General features: G+C 39.9%; 1 protein-coding gene across 6 annotated transcripts in view; it reads right to left on the bottom strand.

The window, feature by feature from the left end:
- Positions 1–17,917, bottom strand: part of vps13d (vacuolar protein sorting 13 homolog D) — a 45,193-nt gene that overhangs the window by 26,295 nt on the left and 981 nt on the right. For 3 of the 6 annotated variants that reach the window (XM_083570299.1, XM_083570300.1, XM_083570301.1), the window contains 35 exons: positions 17,165–17,243; positions 16,603–16,782; positions 16,431–16,508; positions 15,730–15,920; positions 15,547–15,627; positions 15,334–15,450; positions 14,598–14,702; positions 14,301–14,471; positions 14,039–14,139; positions 13,785–13,953; positions 13,295–13,396; positions 12,644–12,845; positions 11,895–12,077; positions 11,626–11,756; positions 11,409–11,472; positions 10,938–11,117; positions 10,711–10,841; positions 10,489–10,621; positions 8,154–10,370; positions 7,760–7,911; positions 6,592–7,668; positions 6,325–6,415; positions 6,102–6,228; positions 5,846–6,026; positions 4,759–4,983; positions 4,337–4,384; positions 3,722–3,881; positions 3,413–3,626; positions 2,456–2,627; positions 2,103–2,218; positions 1,798–2,010; positions 1,406–1,674; positions 1,173–1,306; positions 904–1,059; positions 613–811 (listed from right to left, as the gene is read on the bottom strand). In XM_083570299.1, the coding sequence (XP_083426425.1) occupies positions 613–811; positions 904–1,059; positions 1,173–1,306; positions 1,406–1,674; positions 1,798–2,010; positions 2,103–2,218; positions 2,456–2,627; positions 3,413–3,626; positions 3,722–3,881; positions 4,337–4,384; positions 4,759–4,983; positions 5,846–6,026; positions 6,102–6,228; positions 6,325–6,415; positions 6,592–7,668; positions 7,760–7,911; positions 8,154–10,370; positions 10,489–10,621; positions 10,711–10,841; positions 10,938–11,117; positions 11,409–11,472; positions 11,626–11,756; positions 11,895–12,077; positions 12,644–12,845; positions 13,295–13,396; positions 13,785–13,953; positions 14,039–14,139; positions 14,301–14,471; positions 14,598–14,702; positions 15,334–15,450; positions 15,547–15,627; positions 15,730–15,920; positions 16,431–16,508; positions 16,603–16,699 (7,987 nt within the window). In that variant the 5' untranslated portion in view covers positions 16,700–16,782; positions 17,165–17,243. The remainder of the gene's footprint in view (positions 1–612; positions 812–903; positions 1,060–1,172; positions 1,307–1,405; positions 1,675–1,797; positions 2,011–2,102; positions 2,219–2,455; positions 2,628–3,412; positions 3,627–3,721; positions 3,882–4,336; positions 4,385–4,758; positions 4,984–5,845; positions 6,027–6,101; positions 6,229–6,324; positions 6,416–6,591; positions 7,669–7,759; positions 7,912–8,153; positions 10,371–10,488; positions 10,622–10,710; positions 10,842–10,937; positions 11,118–11,408; positions 11,473–11,625; positions 11,757–11,894; positions 12,078–12,643; positions 12,846–13,294; positions 13,397–13,784; positions 13,954–14,038; positions 14,140–14,300; positions 14,472–14,597; positions 14,703–15,333; positions 15,451–15,546; positions 15,628–15,729; positions 15,921–16,430; positions 16,509–16,602; positions 16,783–17,164; positions 17,244–17,917) is intronic. The other 3 variants (XM_083570302.1, XM_083570303.1, XM_083570304.1) reach the window with 3 other exon arrangements.

Below are 17,917 nucleotides of genomic sequence, written 5' to 3'. Positions count from 1 at the left end.
AGCTCTGCTACCTCCAGCTCCAACTCCTGTCTTTTAATCAATGCCACTGTCTCCAATCCATACAACATCACCGGTCTCACCACAGTCCTATAAACTTTCCCTTTCACTCTTGCAGATACCCTTCTATCACAAATCACTCCTGCTACTCTTCTCCACTCACTCCACCCTGCCTGCACTCTTTTCTTTGCACTGTTGACCCCAGGTACCTAAACTCATCCACCTTCACCACCTCATCTCCCTGCAACTGCACCATTTCACTGCCCTCCCTCTCATTCACACACATGTACTCTGTCTTACTCCTACTGACTTTCATTCCCCTTCTCTCCAGCTCCACCTCTCCAGGCTCTTCTCAACCTGCTCCCTACTCTCACCACAAATCTCAATAGCATCCGCAAACATCATAGTCCATACTCCTGTCTGACCTTGTCCGTCAACCTGTCCATCACCACTGCAAACAGGAAAGGGCTTAGAGCCGATCATTGATGCAATCCAACCTTCACCTTAAACCAGCCTATCGTTCCTACTGCACAATTCACTGCTGTCACACTGTCCTCATACATATCCTAAACAAAACATTTCAACCTTTTCTGGTAAGTAAAACAAAATCATTACCCAGTAGGGCTTCTGTTTGATGCCTGAAACTGTCTTTTGGTTTAGTGGTAGTCTCTGTGCCTGCAGTGGCCTGGACTGCCTCGGAGGCAGAAGCAGGGTCAGCAACACCTGAGGAGCCAGTGGGGATGGACTTAGCAATAGCCAGAAAGAGCTGCACATCATTGTAGGACAACCGGATATCCAGAGCAGGAAACTGGATCTGTGAAGGTAAGTGATGATGAGAATATTCCAAAAGAAATTTGAAAGAAATAAAATTATTTTAAAAACCAGTTTGGGATTTATTTTTTTTACCTCTAGCAGTGGAGGAAAATCTTCCATGTTGAAGGCATCCAACAAGCCTGAACTCCTTCTATAGGTGGGATTGCCACACAGCTCGATTTGCACATTTACAGGATCAATGATAGACAGCGCTGTGTCCTGCTCGCTGCCCAGCCGACAGGAATACACCTAAAAACATGGGAATTGATAGGAAGCAAAAATGAAACTAAAGTTCACTATGCTTTTAGCAAACTTGCACTGATGCAGCACTACTGATTACAGTGTCATGGGAAATGATTCACCTCAATTCCAGCCAAGCACCCAGAGAACGGTCTGTCCAGAAGACGAGGCTTATAGGTGAGAACAGTAGTGCCCTTCAGAATGATGGCATTGGTATCTAAACATGATGAATCTTCCACAACCACAAACTCAGTCCCTGTTGAGAACCGACCAGGACATGTTACTATAACCAAAAAAAAAACCTGACCAAAAAAAAGGCAATACAATTTTACAGCATGGGGAAAAACAAAATTACCCGTAGCGTTGAGTTTAACCTCCAAATATTTCTCCAGGGTGACGGGAACAGTTGAGCGTTTTGTAACTACTCCACTCTTGACAGTTTTGGGCATAACCACCCCTGTTGTGCCTGGGTCACTACCGCCACTGGGCCAGCGTTGGCGAGTAGGTGCCCCCTTCTCGACTGGCATACGCAGAAAATCCCTGACTAACTGAAGCCAGTCAAAAATCAGGAACACTCTCAGGTTGTTAAGTACCACAGTGAAACATGAAGATTCTCTGGTAGATCTAAAAGACAAGAGGTTTAGAAATAATCATAAAGGGACCAAATTTAGAAGTCTGATGTAAAATACAGGAGTCAAGTAAAAATCATATATTAGTAACCCATAGTCTAATACTGATCAACAGTACCTGTAATGTAGCTCCAGTTGCAGTGATGCTCGATTGTTGCCGGTTTTAGATGGCTGCAAAATACATTCGAAAACATTGTGCTTTCCCTCTGAGACCTTGTTGGGTTCACTATAACGTGTGTCGTAGGCCAAGAGCGAATGAGACACCAGGTTTACAGACTTGGATCCGTCAGAGAAACTCTCAAACAGCAACTTGGATTTCATAAAGTCGAACCTGTCGAGCAAAAAACAGACGACACCTCATCTTTGCTGCAATCTATAAAACGATTCCCTTGTCCTACAGAAATATATGAAAAAATGAAATACCTGGCCAAAGACTGCTTATGTCCAGAGGATTTGGGGCCATCCAGCAATTCCAGACTGACATTCATCATGTCAACTAAGAAAGAAAGGCCTGTATATACATCACCACTCAGCACCGTCTGTCAGTGAGAAATGTAGAGGTGGAGAAGACATTAAGCTGCTGAAATGAGTCTCTTGATAGTGACGCACGACTGTAAGAATTCAACACTAGCACATCAGGTCATAAAATACTAAACAGCTGTACCTACAAATAATCCATCTGTAAATATACTTACAAGAAATGCATTTATAAAAATATAAAGTAACACTGGTTCTGCAAAATATGCAGGCGTGAAATTATAAAACCAGGATCTTACATAGGTGCTGGGGTCCTGTAGGTTGTATGGTCTTAGGAACTCCTCCACAGGTTCCCCGAGGTTGTGCTCGAGCAAACCACGGATCAGCTGGTACCTCTCCAGATCCAAGGAACAGTGTACAGAAGACAGACTGCCATGGATGGACATGTCTGGGACTGCATGGCTCAGCTCTCTAAAACACAAATTAGAAACTTCTTGGTAAAAACAAAGAGGTGGAGAACATGTATGATGCACAGAGTAGAAATGAATCACAGTATTGATGCCATCAGTGTGTTAACATTATTACACATCAAGAAGGACAATAAAAAAATTATGATATAAGCATATTTTCTCAAATGAAAAGACCATCAACTATTTTTAAAAACACTAAACATTTGCAAAGAAGATGGCATGTGTAAACATGATCCAGATATTTCCCCAGAATCTGTGAAACTTTTAAGGATATTATGTACTGAAAATGATGAGATATTCAACTGTTTTGCAATTTTATGTTGAAACATTATTCTGTATAGACCCAGATTAATGATGCTCTGTCTATCTTTTATTCTGAAAAATTCTGTTTCACTAACACTATTTACACTCAATCATCCTGACCTGTTGTCAATTAACCTTATTAGTTGCGAAATGTCTCTTCAAATTTTTAGCACTTGCTCTTTCCAGACATTTTTTGGCGTGTTCAAACTTTTTTGAGTTGTGTTGCTGCCATCAAATGCAAAATTACTTTTTTTTTTTTCCTTAAACTAGTACATTTCCATTTGATATGAAAATATGGGTTTTTTGCAAATCATTGCGTTCTATTTTTATTAACATTTTATACAGTGGTCGCATAAGCAAACCAGACCAACTATAAACTGATTGCTATTTGAAGATTTAAATTGATAGAGAGAGATCACTGCTTCTTAAAATCAGACATAATGTGATTAAAAAAAAAAAAACAATCAACAGGTGCCACCTTACTTGTCTAGGTTGCGTTCCACTTTAAGTTTAAGATAGCAGCGCTCTTTCAGTAGGCTACCTCCAGTTCTACGCACTGAATAGGAAGGGAAAACCAGGTCTGTGTCTTGGAACTTCCCTCCACTGTCCCACGGTTCGCAGGGAAGTCGTTCTGCAGCAAATAAATCCATCTCCTGCAGATCCACAGAAATGCAGTCCAGCAGACACACATGATCCTCTACAAAGAAAAATAAATAGTACAGATTTACTTGCACATCATATAATAAAAGTGTAGATTGTTAGCTTAATGCCACATATAGAATAAGTTTTAACCTGGACTTGGAAATACATCTGCATCAGAGTTGTGTCCCATGGTGGGCTGAGGCCTGCCTAAAGTAAAGCCAGAAGTAGTTGTACTAGAGGCTTTGACTTTGTCTGCTGGAACATCCTCACCCACTTTCCCAGAAGCAGGCTGGGCATTCTTTACTCGATCCTTTTGGGTAAGACAAAAGCATTAACAAGGTAAAAAAAAGGTAAACTGGATTCAGTACTAAAAGATGCCTAAAAAGAATGATTTAAAGAATGTAGGTGAAATCAAAAAAATAAACCATTAAACCATTGTACAGAGGAGTGACCCCTTTTCTGCTCCCAACACACCTGATTCAACTAATTATCCAAGTTGAAGAGGTGTGCTGGAGGAAGAAAATGCACAGGAAAAGTGGTACTCCAGAGCCACATTGTGGCGCAGATCGTAAAACAAAGTCAGAATGTCTGATTTCATTATTTAAGTGCACCAGGAAGCTGCTTTCATACACGGCGTTTAGAGAAGAGAATATGAAGTAAAAAGACAGATAAATATTTGTCACCCAAGTAGTAAAACCATGATGTAATAGGAATATGAAGTGCAAAGCAAACACACCCAAACTTAAAATCACCAATGACAAATACCTTATAGTGGGATGGGTCCTTGTATGAATAAGCATGCAAAATCAAATTCTTAGGAAACAAAGTTATGACATTGTAAATGTCTGTATGATAAAAAGGAACCATTTATTCACTGTTGTTAACTAATGAACTAATAAAACAAAGTAATAAAAAAAAATAAAAAAAAGTGAGATATACCAGCAAAAATTTACTCATGCGTGAAAGTTGGGGCTGCATCTATGAGGCAATTTTTTCCTGCAGATGGCCGTGGCAGTAAAAATAACAACAAAAAGCACAAACATCCTAAAAGCTAATAAACCTACTCAGAGGTGGTCACATCTTGCAGAGGGAAAATGCAACATAAATGCAGCAGGTGCAGTTTATTAGAACTGCTGTTTGTGTGTGTGCGTGCGTGCGTTATTTAAATAATGGGTGGCAGGACTCACCAGAGATGGGAAAAAGGTATGTGCCATGGTAAGTTTCTCTACCTTGTCTTTGAGAGAAAAAGTGCCGCGGGTGCCTGCAGGCAGGAAGCTGTTGCGCACTTTGAGTTGGCCCAAGTTGGCCACTATGAGGCGTTTTGAGTGCGAGCTTTCTGGAATCAGGAGGACAGGAGCCCCTGCTTCAATGTCCAAGAGAACACGTGAGGCTCGCTGTGAATGCTCTCGCACCTACAGAGAGAAAAAGGACAAGTATCAATACAATACACACACCATTTAAATAAGACTTTAGCTGGCATAATACAGCTAGTAATCAAGCAACTAATTAATGCTTGTTGGGAAGGAATACAGCATATTATTATTATTTTCTGTTGCAATTACCATAGTAAACGTTCACATGTTTTTGGACACCTGCTATTCGGACATCTCATTTCACATTTAGCCCTTATTTGCTGTTATAAAAACCTCCGCTCCTCCAGGAAGATGGATTTGGGAGTGTGAGTGTTGAGATTTGTGCTTGTTCAGCCACAAGGGCATTAGAAAAGTCAGGTACTGATGGTACAGGGTGAAGAAACCCTTTTAATATAGGGTTAAAATCAGAGCAGGCCTCTTTAGGAAGCCACTCAAGATCTTTTACTCTAACCAATATCAACCATGTGTTCATGGAGCTGGCGTTGCTTCAAGAAATCTCTGCATTACTGCTTGCAGAACATGTACTAAGCATGTTAGAGGAACAGATTAAATGAAACATAACATGACAGTGAATCTCTAAATGAAGCACAGTCACAGTGCTCAACTATACTAATTATTAAATATACAGTGTGATTAGGGCTGTGATCCGGCAATACGATTAGAATCTCGATAGAGCTGCGATACGATATTTTGCGATACTGTAAGAAAGTCGATATATTAGGATTTTGATTACTTTAGGATTTGGATATAATTTTAGGAAATCTGTTATTAAGAATGTCTGTCATTTTGGCACACAAATGAACAGGGGTCAAAAAAGTGGTTAAGGACACTAAATAAACCATTCAAACATATCCTGTCCAAAGTTTAGTGTAGACAAAAGAAATAAAAGCAGCTTGCTTACCGCCTGACCCTCCACGGCTGCTCTCTGCCTGCCTAGAACATCCTGTAACTGGGTGAAGTGCTGAATAAATGCTATCACCTCAGTCTGAAAACGCTGTGTATGTACATACTGCACTGAAGCCATCTGCAGAGACACCTTCATATCACACTCCCTCACTAGGAAAGGGTCAGGTTCTCCATACCTGCACAAAGAACACTGATTAGCACTTTCTAATGGACAATCGTCCTGTGAAGTGCAGAATGTAGCAGTTAATTACTTGAAGATGTTAAAAACAAGTGCCTCTCCACCACGTGTTGTGAAGCGTTCCCTGTACAGATCTCCATGTGGAGTCAGGTCACTTAGTGAAAGGCTTCCCAGACTTCCATGTAAGGCAAGATCTCCCTCTAGAATAGCATCATGCATACATTATTTTAACAAGTGGTCAAGTACAGCAACGAGAAAACAGCTACAAGCTGTAAAAATTAGATAACCGATCTTACCGATCATTTCTAGATGTGTAAACAATTTTGACACACTAGCCTTAGCGAGTTCATTGGTCTTTTTATTCAACACTAGAGACAAAGAATGAACCTGTAACAGAAGAAAGAGGTCTCATTAAAAACACAAAAACACTTAAGCTTCATATATATATATATGTACATACACACACACACACACACACACACACACACACACACGCACACACGCACACACACACACACACACACACACACACACACACACACACACACACACTATTTGGCTACCTTCAGATCTAGCTTAGTATTGACCGTCTCCTCCGATTCTTCATTACTTTCAGGAAAGACATCTGCCAGATCGGCAATGTTGGATAGAACTTCTCCAGGCATAGACTGAGAAGTACTAGGCACTTTTACAGCATGGTTGTTGGCAGTAGAACCAATGCCGAAAAAGTCCAGGATGACAACCCAGGTTTGCAGTGTGATAAGAACATCTAGGCAATTAAAGTCTACATCTACACTACGCCCGATACCGCCGTAGCGTGTCTGAAACTCCGGATGCCTCCTGTCCACCAGAAGCACATTAATGTGGACCAATGAGTCATCTAAGTCTGGCAGAGGGTCAGGAGATGGCACGTTGTGAGAAGGCGATGGGGGAGGGGTGATGGGGCATTCTGAGTCCTTCTTACATTTCCGGCTAGATGCAGGAGTACTGGGGTGCCTCTGGTAAAATTGAAAGACGTTCTGCGCTTCTTCCATTTGAGCTGGCAGTGAGCGCGGCATTTCCGGATATATAGCACTAGAAGCTGACGGGCAAGATTGGGAAAGGTATTCTTTAGGGTTGAAGCTGGATGGTTTGGGAGCACCTCGGGAAACCATGAGGTGCTTATGCTTTGATTCCGGATGCTCCAAAAGGTCTTCCATCAGCAAAGAGTGAAGAGCTAGTTCAATTGACAGGGTATGAGGATGGTCTTTAGTGAAATCTCCTTCCAGGTCTTGGAAACGCAGACTAACCAGGTCTTGAGATCCTTGGCAAAGATCTGCACTCAGCTGTACCTGGAGCTCAGACACCTTGAAAGTGGCTCTGACCTGGGTGAAAGAGGGAAGCTCGACAGAAGAGCTGTGATTCTTGAGAGGAAGAGGGGTTGAAAGGGAGGATGATATTGAAGAGTAAGACAAGGTGAGAGAGGGATCTCGGGGGAACAACCCACCCTGCAGATCAGGGAAGCGATGTGGTTTGGTAGAGGAGGGTGTCGGGGGTGGTGGAGTTGGAGGCTGATGAGTAATGAATTTCTCATCCTCGATTAAAGATAGGTTATCTAGAGTCTGGAGGAGCTGCTCATACACCGGTTTACAAAGAAAAACCTAAAAAACAGAACAAAAGAAAGTAAGAAAAATGCCATAAAAAAGTAAGTCATAGGCAAACATACCTACTGTACTTTTTCGAATTTCTTACCTGAACAGCATTTACAAATTTGCCTTCAACTCTCAGTAATCCTGTACTGTGATACGGTTCATCAGATGTCTGAAAGGAGAACTGTGTGTCTTCAGCAGCAGGAACTTTCTCAAGTGTAAATTGGATCGTGGTGTCTTTAAGAATGTGAAAAGCTGAAAGAAAAAAAAAAAACAGAAAGGAAATATTGCCAACAGTATCTAATTAGAAAGCCAAAAAAAAATTTCAAGTCTACAAGATTTCCAAGTCTCCAACTTCTGTTATTATTATAATAAATAATCAGCTATTATCCAGACAAACTACAAAAACTGACCAAATCAAACCTCAGAATAAATCTCTTCTATTTTAATGTTAAACAGTATCATAAAAATGGAGGTTAAGTTATACACATCCTCACCTTTTCCAAGACTAAGGTATTCAAAGAAATCATGGCGAGTAAACTGTGGTTCATCCAAGCTGAAAACAGTCTTATGAGAGGGCGACTGACTTGAGCTTTGCCCTTTCCTCAGGACTAAGTGACTTGTGTTGACCGAATACAGCCTAATATTCTTAACCTTAACTTGTAGTTTTTCCTGTTCGGAGTCTTGGCCTGGGACAAAGTTCTGAATTTCAATGCGTCCAAGATGGCCAACAAGAAGCTCTGGGTGACCAGGTTTCCGAGGAATGGAGACAACAGGTGATTCTATACTGACATTTAGGATAAGCTTGACTATAAAGGAGTCCACACTTAATTCTATCTCATGATCAGCAGGACCATTATTGTCTTCAAAGGAGTCCAGTGCCCAATTGCACTGACTCTGAGATCGAACTCTTCTGGATGGGGTATCAAAGAGAGATACCATACCACTATATTCTGCAGTTTTAGTAGCAACTTTCGTTGCAGCAGTCTTAAGAATGGAGCGAAAGTTGTCTTCTACCTCATTAGCAGAAAGACTGAGCTCTTTCAAGAACTTGGCTGAGTGATTGTAGTGCAGTGATGCCATGTGAAGCTCTAGAGAGCACTCTCCCTGAGATTTTTCCAGAAAGTGGAAATTTAAAGCCTCAGAAGCGGTCATTAACACAGAACTAGGGAATGCTGCACTTTCTGCAGAAAGGCTATCTTCCACATTTCCAATACTGACCACAAATTGACTTCTTCCACCTTCTTGAGACAAATCTACAAGCTGAATACATCCGAGTGAACCATTGACTTCTAGTCGACTTCCCATCGATATGTTGACTTTTGTCCCATTTATACCGGCTGTAGCAATTTTCATGCACCGCTTTTCTCCGCCTAAGGCATTTCCAGTTGAAACTGTTCGCAACAGCAGCAGATTTAACCTATGGATCTCTACAGTAAACTCCTTATTCTGATCATAAGTAGACTGATAGAATTCCTCTTGGTCCTGTTCATTGGGCAGTGGTGGCATCTGCGGTACTGAGGGAGTCCACGAGCTTTCTTCTTTAGGAAAGGACTGCTGAAGAAAGCTGAGCAGCTTTACAATGGTTTCAGGATTGAGAATAATATCCAAATTGTTCACCTGCAAGGAAGTAACCTGTAGAGAGCTTTCCAAATTCATTGATGGACAGTCTGAGCTGACAAACTGGTACTCCAGTTTAATGAGAGCATCCTGATTCCTAAGAAACGAACTAAATGGAGATAGTTTCTCAAAAGGCAGGTCCAAGTCTGAAGTCTCAGAGGTCTTCCCATCTTGTGATACAGGTGATGTAGGCTGGCTCTCTCTCAGACTGCCAGTGGGGACATCAAAACTAAGGTGCTTATGAGATGCAACAAGCAGATCAAAATCGGACCCATAGGTCTGAAGTGTATCCACCAGAAGAAGTCCATGGACTGTGAGGGAAACCTCAGCATCATAAGGCCGTTTCACAAAATGAGCATTTGTTCCAAACACCTTAAGGACTGATATGTATTGCCCTTCACATTCCACACCAAGTTGCATGTAGTTGATGTTGAATTCTGCAAGGAGAAGCTTAGATTCAACAAGCACCTCACGTGTGTGTTGCTCAAGTGTCATAACACTCTTGGTGAGATTTTTGTCAGACTCCTGGAGCTTCCATTGACTGTCCTCCCTCTCAAAAATCTTTTCATGGCGAAGCGATGAAGGTTCAGGTGACTTGATGGTCTCGCCTGCATTAGTCTCAGCTGCACTTGGACCACCCAGTCTAGCCAGGCAGCTTCTCAATGCAGTCATCTTCTCCAGGTTGATGTGTATTTTAAGGTCTGGTAAGGTACCTGAGAGAACTGCACCAGGAAGCTGAGGATCTGAGGTGTAACGAAGCCTCTGCTCCAGTTGTAAAAGGACATTGAATTTCTCCACTACATGGGTGGGCCCTACTTCCTTCTCATGTAAATGCTTCCAGTTGTCTTTGTAGTGACCAACCATGATTTGTAAGTCATTAAATGATAAGGAATACTTTTCATAAAGAATCCTGCCAAAAGGCTGAGGTTCCTCCATTGATTTAAGGCTAGAGAGATCAGAGGTCTTCTCCGGCCCTTTATACTCCGTCTCTGGTTCAGGAGGGGGGGACGCAGTAGGTGTTGCTGGTGGAGTCTGGTATTCCTCGTCACTAAACTCCTCTTCTTCTGACTGAACTTTGGACTTTGTGTTTGGATCTTCAGTAATTGCAAAATGAGAACATAAAAATTAACTTGACACATCATTATAACATAGGGCAGAACATTAAACAGTAAGCAAATTTTAGTAAAATGAGCACAGTTTCACTCTCATCACCTTGGGAGTTGGTAAGAAGGATACGACCAAGATCAACAACCACCAGCATGGGGTCTTCAGACTGGAAATCATCAGGAAAGATAACTTGAGGTGCACATATATCCAATTTCATGGTCCATCGCTTGCTATTCTCCTGTAGGAAAAAAGAGCATCAAACAAAATGTGTTCAACTAACAGGATTACAAGTCATTAAAAATAATTGCGTATGCTAAAATGTCTTACTATGAACTCTCCGACTAGCAGCTGGTCTATTGTCTGCCGGATTTCAGCTTTGGTCTGTATTTTGAGCTTATTGTATTTTCTCCTTACTGCATCAGCCACCCTCAACTCTAACTCTGACTGATATCCAAAGCCTGAAAAAACAATATATTTTAATGAGAACCATTTAAATATTAAACAAATTATGTAGTGACTATGAGTGACAGTGTAATAAGTCAAACAGACAACACCTGATGTATGAACTCTTCCTTTGTAGAAAAAGTCGGCCACTTTCTTGATAGCTTGTGGATTGTAGATGATATTGAGAGGGCTGGTATTGACCTCCAGTCTCCTCTCAAACTTGCTCCTTATTGGGTTACGCTCGTAGATCATCTCAAAGACAGGCGATGCAGAAGATTCCGTGTCAGACCCTGGACAAAGTGTATAGGAAAATGTCTTACTAATCCCCATATAAATTGATCAAACGTTAATGAACAACCCCTTTCCAAAATTACGTGTATTTGAAAATGGGTACATTATCTGTTTAACAAAACAATGTTACATAAAAAAACATATCTGTTGGACACTTTTTACTAATCGCTTGCAAACTTCAAAAATGGCACAAGCGCTATTCTGATGCAACACACAGAAGCCAACAGATAACTTATTGATTTGTTAAAAATAAGCATACTGCTTGATTTTCCCCTTCCTGAGTCACTTACCAGTGCTTTTGTCTGTGTTACTACTCTGTCCAAATGGCTGATTGACAACGAGGGCGATTTTTTTCTAGAAATATAGAGAGGATGAAACACTTAACACCTGAATCCTTTATAAAAAAATAAAATAAATAAATAAACAAACAAACAAACAAATAAATAAATAGAAAAAAAAAAAAAGAGATTTATTGAAAAATTATAATAGGAATATTAAGAAAGTTACCGGTTTTGGTGAAACCAAGAAAGGGAAAATGGATCCCTGAGTGGTGAGGTCTCTGAGAAACAGCCCCCCAAGCTTTACCGAAAGTAAAGATGATTCTGAGCGGGGCAGAGACTCAACACCAATCTTCACTCCTGCAAATCATAAGACAAAACATTTGGATTTAGGTTTAAAAAAAAAAAAAAAAAAAAAAAAAACAAACAACAAAAAAAAAACACTTTATATGGTTTTCTTCATGAAAGAATTTAAACAGTATGTTGAAATAAACACACCTGAAAACTCCAATTGAATAACACCACCGTCATTTGATAAACGATTCAACTTGTCTTCCTGGAAAAGAGTGACAGTGGCTTTCTCTAAGAGGAAATCCAGTCGTGCGAACAAGTGATCCCTCCGAGTAAAAGTATTTAGTGTTTGAGAGTCTTCCAGGGGATCAAAAAGGTCATCTGTTTCAGCTGGGGATAGCAGGAGTCATTTAAATTCAATGTACAACATCTACAGAATATAATATACAGGTAGTCTGCAACTTACAATGAGACCAAAATATCGAGACATGACCTAGCCTACCCGGGAGTCTTAAAGAATCAGTATGGGGTAGTATACTGTCATTTGTTAATAATAATAAAAACAAATATATAGTACATAATTTAGCAAAACAAAGCAATTTAGTACCATAATCTATAAACTTTATAGTATAGAGTGGCCCCCGGAACTCACGGGGGATACGGTCTCAGACTTGGACAAACCCCACTGCAGTCCCTATGGTACCTTCCTCTAGACAATCTGTCACTTTAATACAATAATGTGTATTATTATGAATTTGGACATCCTGGCAGTGTCCAGCACATTGTATAAACATTTTAATGCTGCGCAAAAATGTAAATAATTTTTTTACAAATTTTGTATCGAAAGTCTTCGTAACATCGAAAAATTCGTACTTCGAACTTTCGCAACTCGAAGACTATCTTTAGTATGTTTTATATGATCATTTGTATAGAAAATACATATATTCACTACTCACCCAGGATATCCCATTGACTACTTCCTGGCATGAGCTCATCAGTCACTGGCTGGCCATCAGGACCTCTCTCAGCACCTCCATACCAACCACCCCAACCAGGAAACCAAGACTGCAGGTATTGAATCATACCAGAACTGCCACTTCTTGGAATGGAGCTAGACAGTGAAGAAGCTGCTGGCTCTGACATGGGCTCTCGTAAACTCTAAAAAAAAAAAAAGCAAACAGAAAATTTTAAATGTTAACAGTAACTAATTGCTGATGAACAGAAATGTTCCAGCCTCAAACATAGACTGAACAGAACATTGACAATTCGGCATCTTTGTTAAATGTTACTTGACAAGTTTTTAGAGTTTATAAACGCTAAAGCTTCTCAGAAAGCATTTTGGAGGAGCTCAGTGGTTAAGACTCTGGGTTACTGATCGGAAGGTCAGTGGCTTAAGCCCCAATATCGCCAAGATGCTATTTTTGGGCCCTTAAACAAGGCCCTTAACCCTCTGTGCTCCAGGGGCGCCGTATCATGGCTGACACTGCGCTCTGACCCCAGCTTCTGAGCAAGCTAGGATATGCGAAGAACTAATTTCACTGTGCTGTAATGTTTGTGACAAATAAGGCTATTCTGTTTATCTATTTAAATAAGCCACGTGAGCTTACCTCAGCAATCTCATCTTGCTTTCGAAAGGATTCGTGAACAATTTCCCTGAGAATCTGCAACTCTTCCAGGGTCTGTTCATCTTCCATCCTTTCGATTTCACTCTGTTAATAAGAAGACAGACAAATCTCCATTAGTCTGTAGCTAACAACCACTAAGACTTACTGCAAATAAAAGATCGATAAAATATGTCAAAAATAAACATGCTGCTGAGAATAAATCTCTATAAACAAACAAATTCAAGTTTATCATAATATCATTCCCATTAAATCGTATTTACAAATAAAGACATTATTTAGGAATCTGGCACATGTATTTTTAACCATCATTTAAACAGCCACTTTTATTACTGTATTTGTATAAGTAATGTATATATACACATTATTATACTAGACTGGTTATTTTGATTCTCATTTGAAAATGAAAGCATAATTATAGAGTATTTTACTTCTTGAATCACTTGAATCCATGCAGCTATTTAGGAAATGTTACCTCCTCCTGTATACTCAGAGTAACTCCCTTTAGCCTCTGCCCATATAGTTTTGTGTACAGCTGTGCATCGCGTGCTCGCTGAAGTGCAAAATCCCAGTTATTCCGCCTCTGCCTCTCTCTGATCTCTTCCAGGTTAGCACTGATGGCAAACATCCACCACTGCCGGCAGCTACACCAAAAACACCACCATTTACAATGCTGCAGTACAAATTTACACAATTTTACTTCATGTAGTTAAATGTAATATGGTTTACTTTGTGGAGACAGGGACTTTAGGTCTCCATTTGCGGGAAAGCAGCTCCCTTTCTCGCCTGTCGAGCTCCTTGAGAAAAGCCATAATCTGCTGGTACTGAACCTGTATGAAAGATTTATTCAAAATTCGCTCATATAGAACTTTTAACAGGAATTAAGAAACCAGTTCAAACAAAGCAAAACATGACATAAGTGCTAATCATGCATTAACTTAAAAAAAAAAAAAAAAAAAAAAAAAGTGCCACAGTGTGCGTCATGCATTACCTGAGAGAGGTGCAGTGAAAGGGGCTCCAGCTGGACCTGGCCCTCGATACGAGGCATGCTGCGGGATCGCAGTGGTTCTTTTGAGGCGTTTCTCCTCAGCAATACAGACGCACACACAGGCTCAAATATGTATTGATGCTCCCGGCTCTGCATGCACATGGTCATAGATTCCTATCGGGAATTAAACAGAACGTAATTAGAGAGCATTTATATTATAGCAGAAAACAACCTGCTACAACCTGCTATATCTATAACTAAAATATTATAGCAAAATGATTATAGCATCCAACACACTACCTGTATTTCAGCCATAGGAAGATCTCCAAGCATGGTGACCTGCGTATCCCAGTACACACTGAACTCCTCAATCTCCAGCTGCTTCTGCCGCATGAGCTTCTGAGTCTTTGTGCACAGAAATGTTGTATTAGTTGGAGATATATATATATATAGGGGCAAAATTAAAACCTTCAACGGAACACACATTTATTCACGTCATTTCTTAACTCGGATATAAAAAAAACTCCACCATAAACATTTTTTAATCATTAAACATTTGTTTTTACTGATGTGCCAAGTCTTAAATCAAGCACCGAAATCCACCATGATGCACACATCAGGCTATTAAAACCGTCCTTGTGGAAAAGATGATTTTTTTTGTCCTGATGATTTACATTACTCAAAACACCATAATTACATTTACAAGAATATTTAATCTTAATGCTTTATGTTGAGTCTGGTTTCACTAATAATAAACATACATTTGCATAAAGCATTAATATTTGTCCATGGTCATGTTGATGTTAAAAACATTTAGAACAGATAATAATGTGCGATTCAGTTGAAATTAATCACGAGTTAACTCATGACAATCATGCATTTAATCACGATTAAATATTTAATCGATTGACAGCCCTTATATATATATATATATATATATATATATATATATATATATATATATATATATATATATATATATATATATATATATATATAAATAATATATATTTTTTTTACATTTATATAATCTCACCGGTTCTTTGGAAGAGTTCTGTGCTGATACATTCTTAATACACACCCCGAAGGCAAAGGGCTTCTCTGGGTTAGAAAAATTATCCTCAAATCTTAGGTGCACACCTTGAATCTTCAGCTACAACACAGAGAAAGTCCATAGACATGGGATTTGTATTTAAATAGCAACATATTCAAACGCATTAACAAGCCTTATACTGGTAAAAAGGGTTACCTCAATATTCTCGACAATCCTGGTGACCACAGATGCAGTGACGGAGTACCAGTATGACTCTCCCTTCTGCTCACATTCACTCTGAATGACAAAGGGAGATTAAGTTTCTCATCCTTCTGAAAGCATGTAATTCAGCAGTTTTGCATTTAGTAATATGCAAAACACACTGTCTAGTTCCTCTACCTTCCATTTGTCCTCTAAAGCTTTGAGCAACAGTTTCTTCTGCTCTCTCTCTGCTTCCCTCTCTTGCTCCTCATTGTATTCCTGGGGATGAGCAGGGCCAATAATAAGGTTCAGCTGTGACATGGAGATCACCCATGGATCACTATGAGGGCGATAGAAGGGTATCTGAAGCACAATCTTCCCAATGAAGCCTGTGCAAAAGAAGAAATGTAAAACAACTGTTTTCAAAACATGAAGGTAGCCAATGCATTCATCTTCAGTTAGCTCCTCCTGTTCAGGGTAGAGGGTCGATTCAGAGCTTATCTTGGGAACATTGGCCATAAGCCAGGATGCTAGTCGGAGGTTCAGAATGCCAGTGTTTTTGGGGCAAGTATAGAAGCAAAACATAGCATAAAGAGGGAGTACATGCAAAAATGCAAACAGACAGTAATCCGAGGCCAGAGACCCTGGAGCTGCGAGAAAGCAATACAACCTGCTACACAGACCCCTGAATGTAGCCAATGTTTTTTCATATTCAGGATAGTACTAGGACAAGTGTTGAATCCCTCATCATCTAAAAGTGAGTTTTATGTTTTTACATTCATATCCCACATTCCTTTTATCAGATAACAGACAATGATGAAAATACTAGTGCGTATTTTGTCTTTGTATAAATCAGCTGCACATTTATAACATACATGAAATGTTAAGTCAACTCTCACCTGCTTTGACCTCAAAGGGCAGATCAAACTCTCGGAGTGCATCTTTCCTTAAAGGAAGATTCTCGAGCTCTACCGCTCCTGGAACATAAATAAACACGTCATTTCACGCCATATTTTAAACTACAGACTGAAAGCAGCATGTCATGCAGGTGGATGTATAAAGCACTCCTACCTTTGAGAAGAGCTACAGAGAGCTGATCAGTGTTAAGGTTGCTGACATATTTGCCCAGGTATGTGTTAAGTACCCAGGTAACAAGTCCCTCTAACATGATGAGAGGGAAAAATAGCAGTGGATCCTCGATGACAATGGAAAGAGGTTTTACAATCAATGCTCACTCCAGGCATTTGAAGTCTAACATAAAAAAAAAGAAAACCAAATTTTCAGAGTAAAATATAACCAACAGATCAAACTGATTATATATATATATATATATATATATATAGAGAGAGAGAGAGAGAGAGAGAGAGAGAGAGAGAGAGAGAGAGAGGGAGAGAGAGCGCGAGAGAGAGAGAGAGAGAGAGAAAGCGAGAGATAGAGGGATATCAGTGTGTGTGTGTGTGTGTGTGTGTGTGTGTGTGTATATGTGTGTGGAAAGAGAGAGATATCAGTGTGTGTGTGAGTGAGAGAGAGAGAGAGAGAGAGAGAGAGAGAGAGAGAGAGAGAGAGAGAGAGAGAGAGAGAGCACAGAGGACATATGAGTTGAGTTGGTTGTTACCTTTGACAATATACATACCATTGTAAATGCTGTACATTCAGCAAACAAAGAATCTTTGTTCTGGGACTGAATTGTTGAGTTACAGACCACATTTCTCCTGCGCAAACGCAATAGAAAATCACGGTAAGAGTGATTGTAACGGTAAACCAGTGGGTTTATATGATTGAACCACTCATTTAATCTGATAATTGGCTGTGCAACATCAAATGTGTTTTATTCATCACACTGTATGAAATGATCTAAATAAAATGTTAACCCAGACAGTGTCCTCTATGACAGACACGATACAATGAAGATACTTTGTGAAAAACCTGTGATGAAAGAAAATGTTCTGCCCACATAAACAATTAATAACGGGATGGCACGAGCGGAAACCGATTTGGAAAGTGAGATATGAAATGAGGGAAGAAGCAGACTTCTTGTTGGAGTTCTCTTTTGCTTACATTTCCACTATCCTGCTTGTACCTGTACCGTAAGTTTCATGTATCCAGCCAAAGCGTTGTTGATTGCTATCTTTGGTATCAATAAGACTTAATCTGCTGATAAGGACATGACATTATGCGTTCTAAGACTCCTGATCTTAATTGACTGGTCAGATCTTAAAAAAGGTGGAAGCACGCATTCCACTTCTTCTATAACAATCGTATAAGAACAGACTCTGTTGACTGATACTCGAAACTGATATCCTCACAGTAACAATGCCGTGTTATGCAAAATGTCACAGACGTCCCGGTGACGTGCTTAAACACAAGCGTGTACGATACTTTAAAC

The sequence above is a fragment of the Silurus aristotelis genome (assembly GCF_946808225.1).
Source record: "Silurus aristotelis genome assembly, chromosome: 19".
Classification (NCBI taxonomy): Eukaryota; Metazoa; Chordata; class Actinopteri; order Siluriformes; family Siluridae; genus Silurus; species Silurus aristotelis.
The sequence above is the reverse complement of the archived record's forward strand: the minus strand, read 5'-3'. Positions and strand labels throughout refer to the sequence as shown.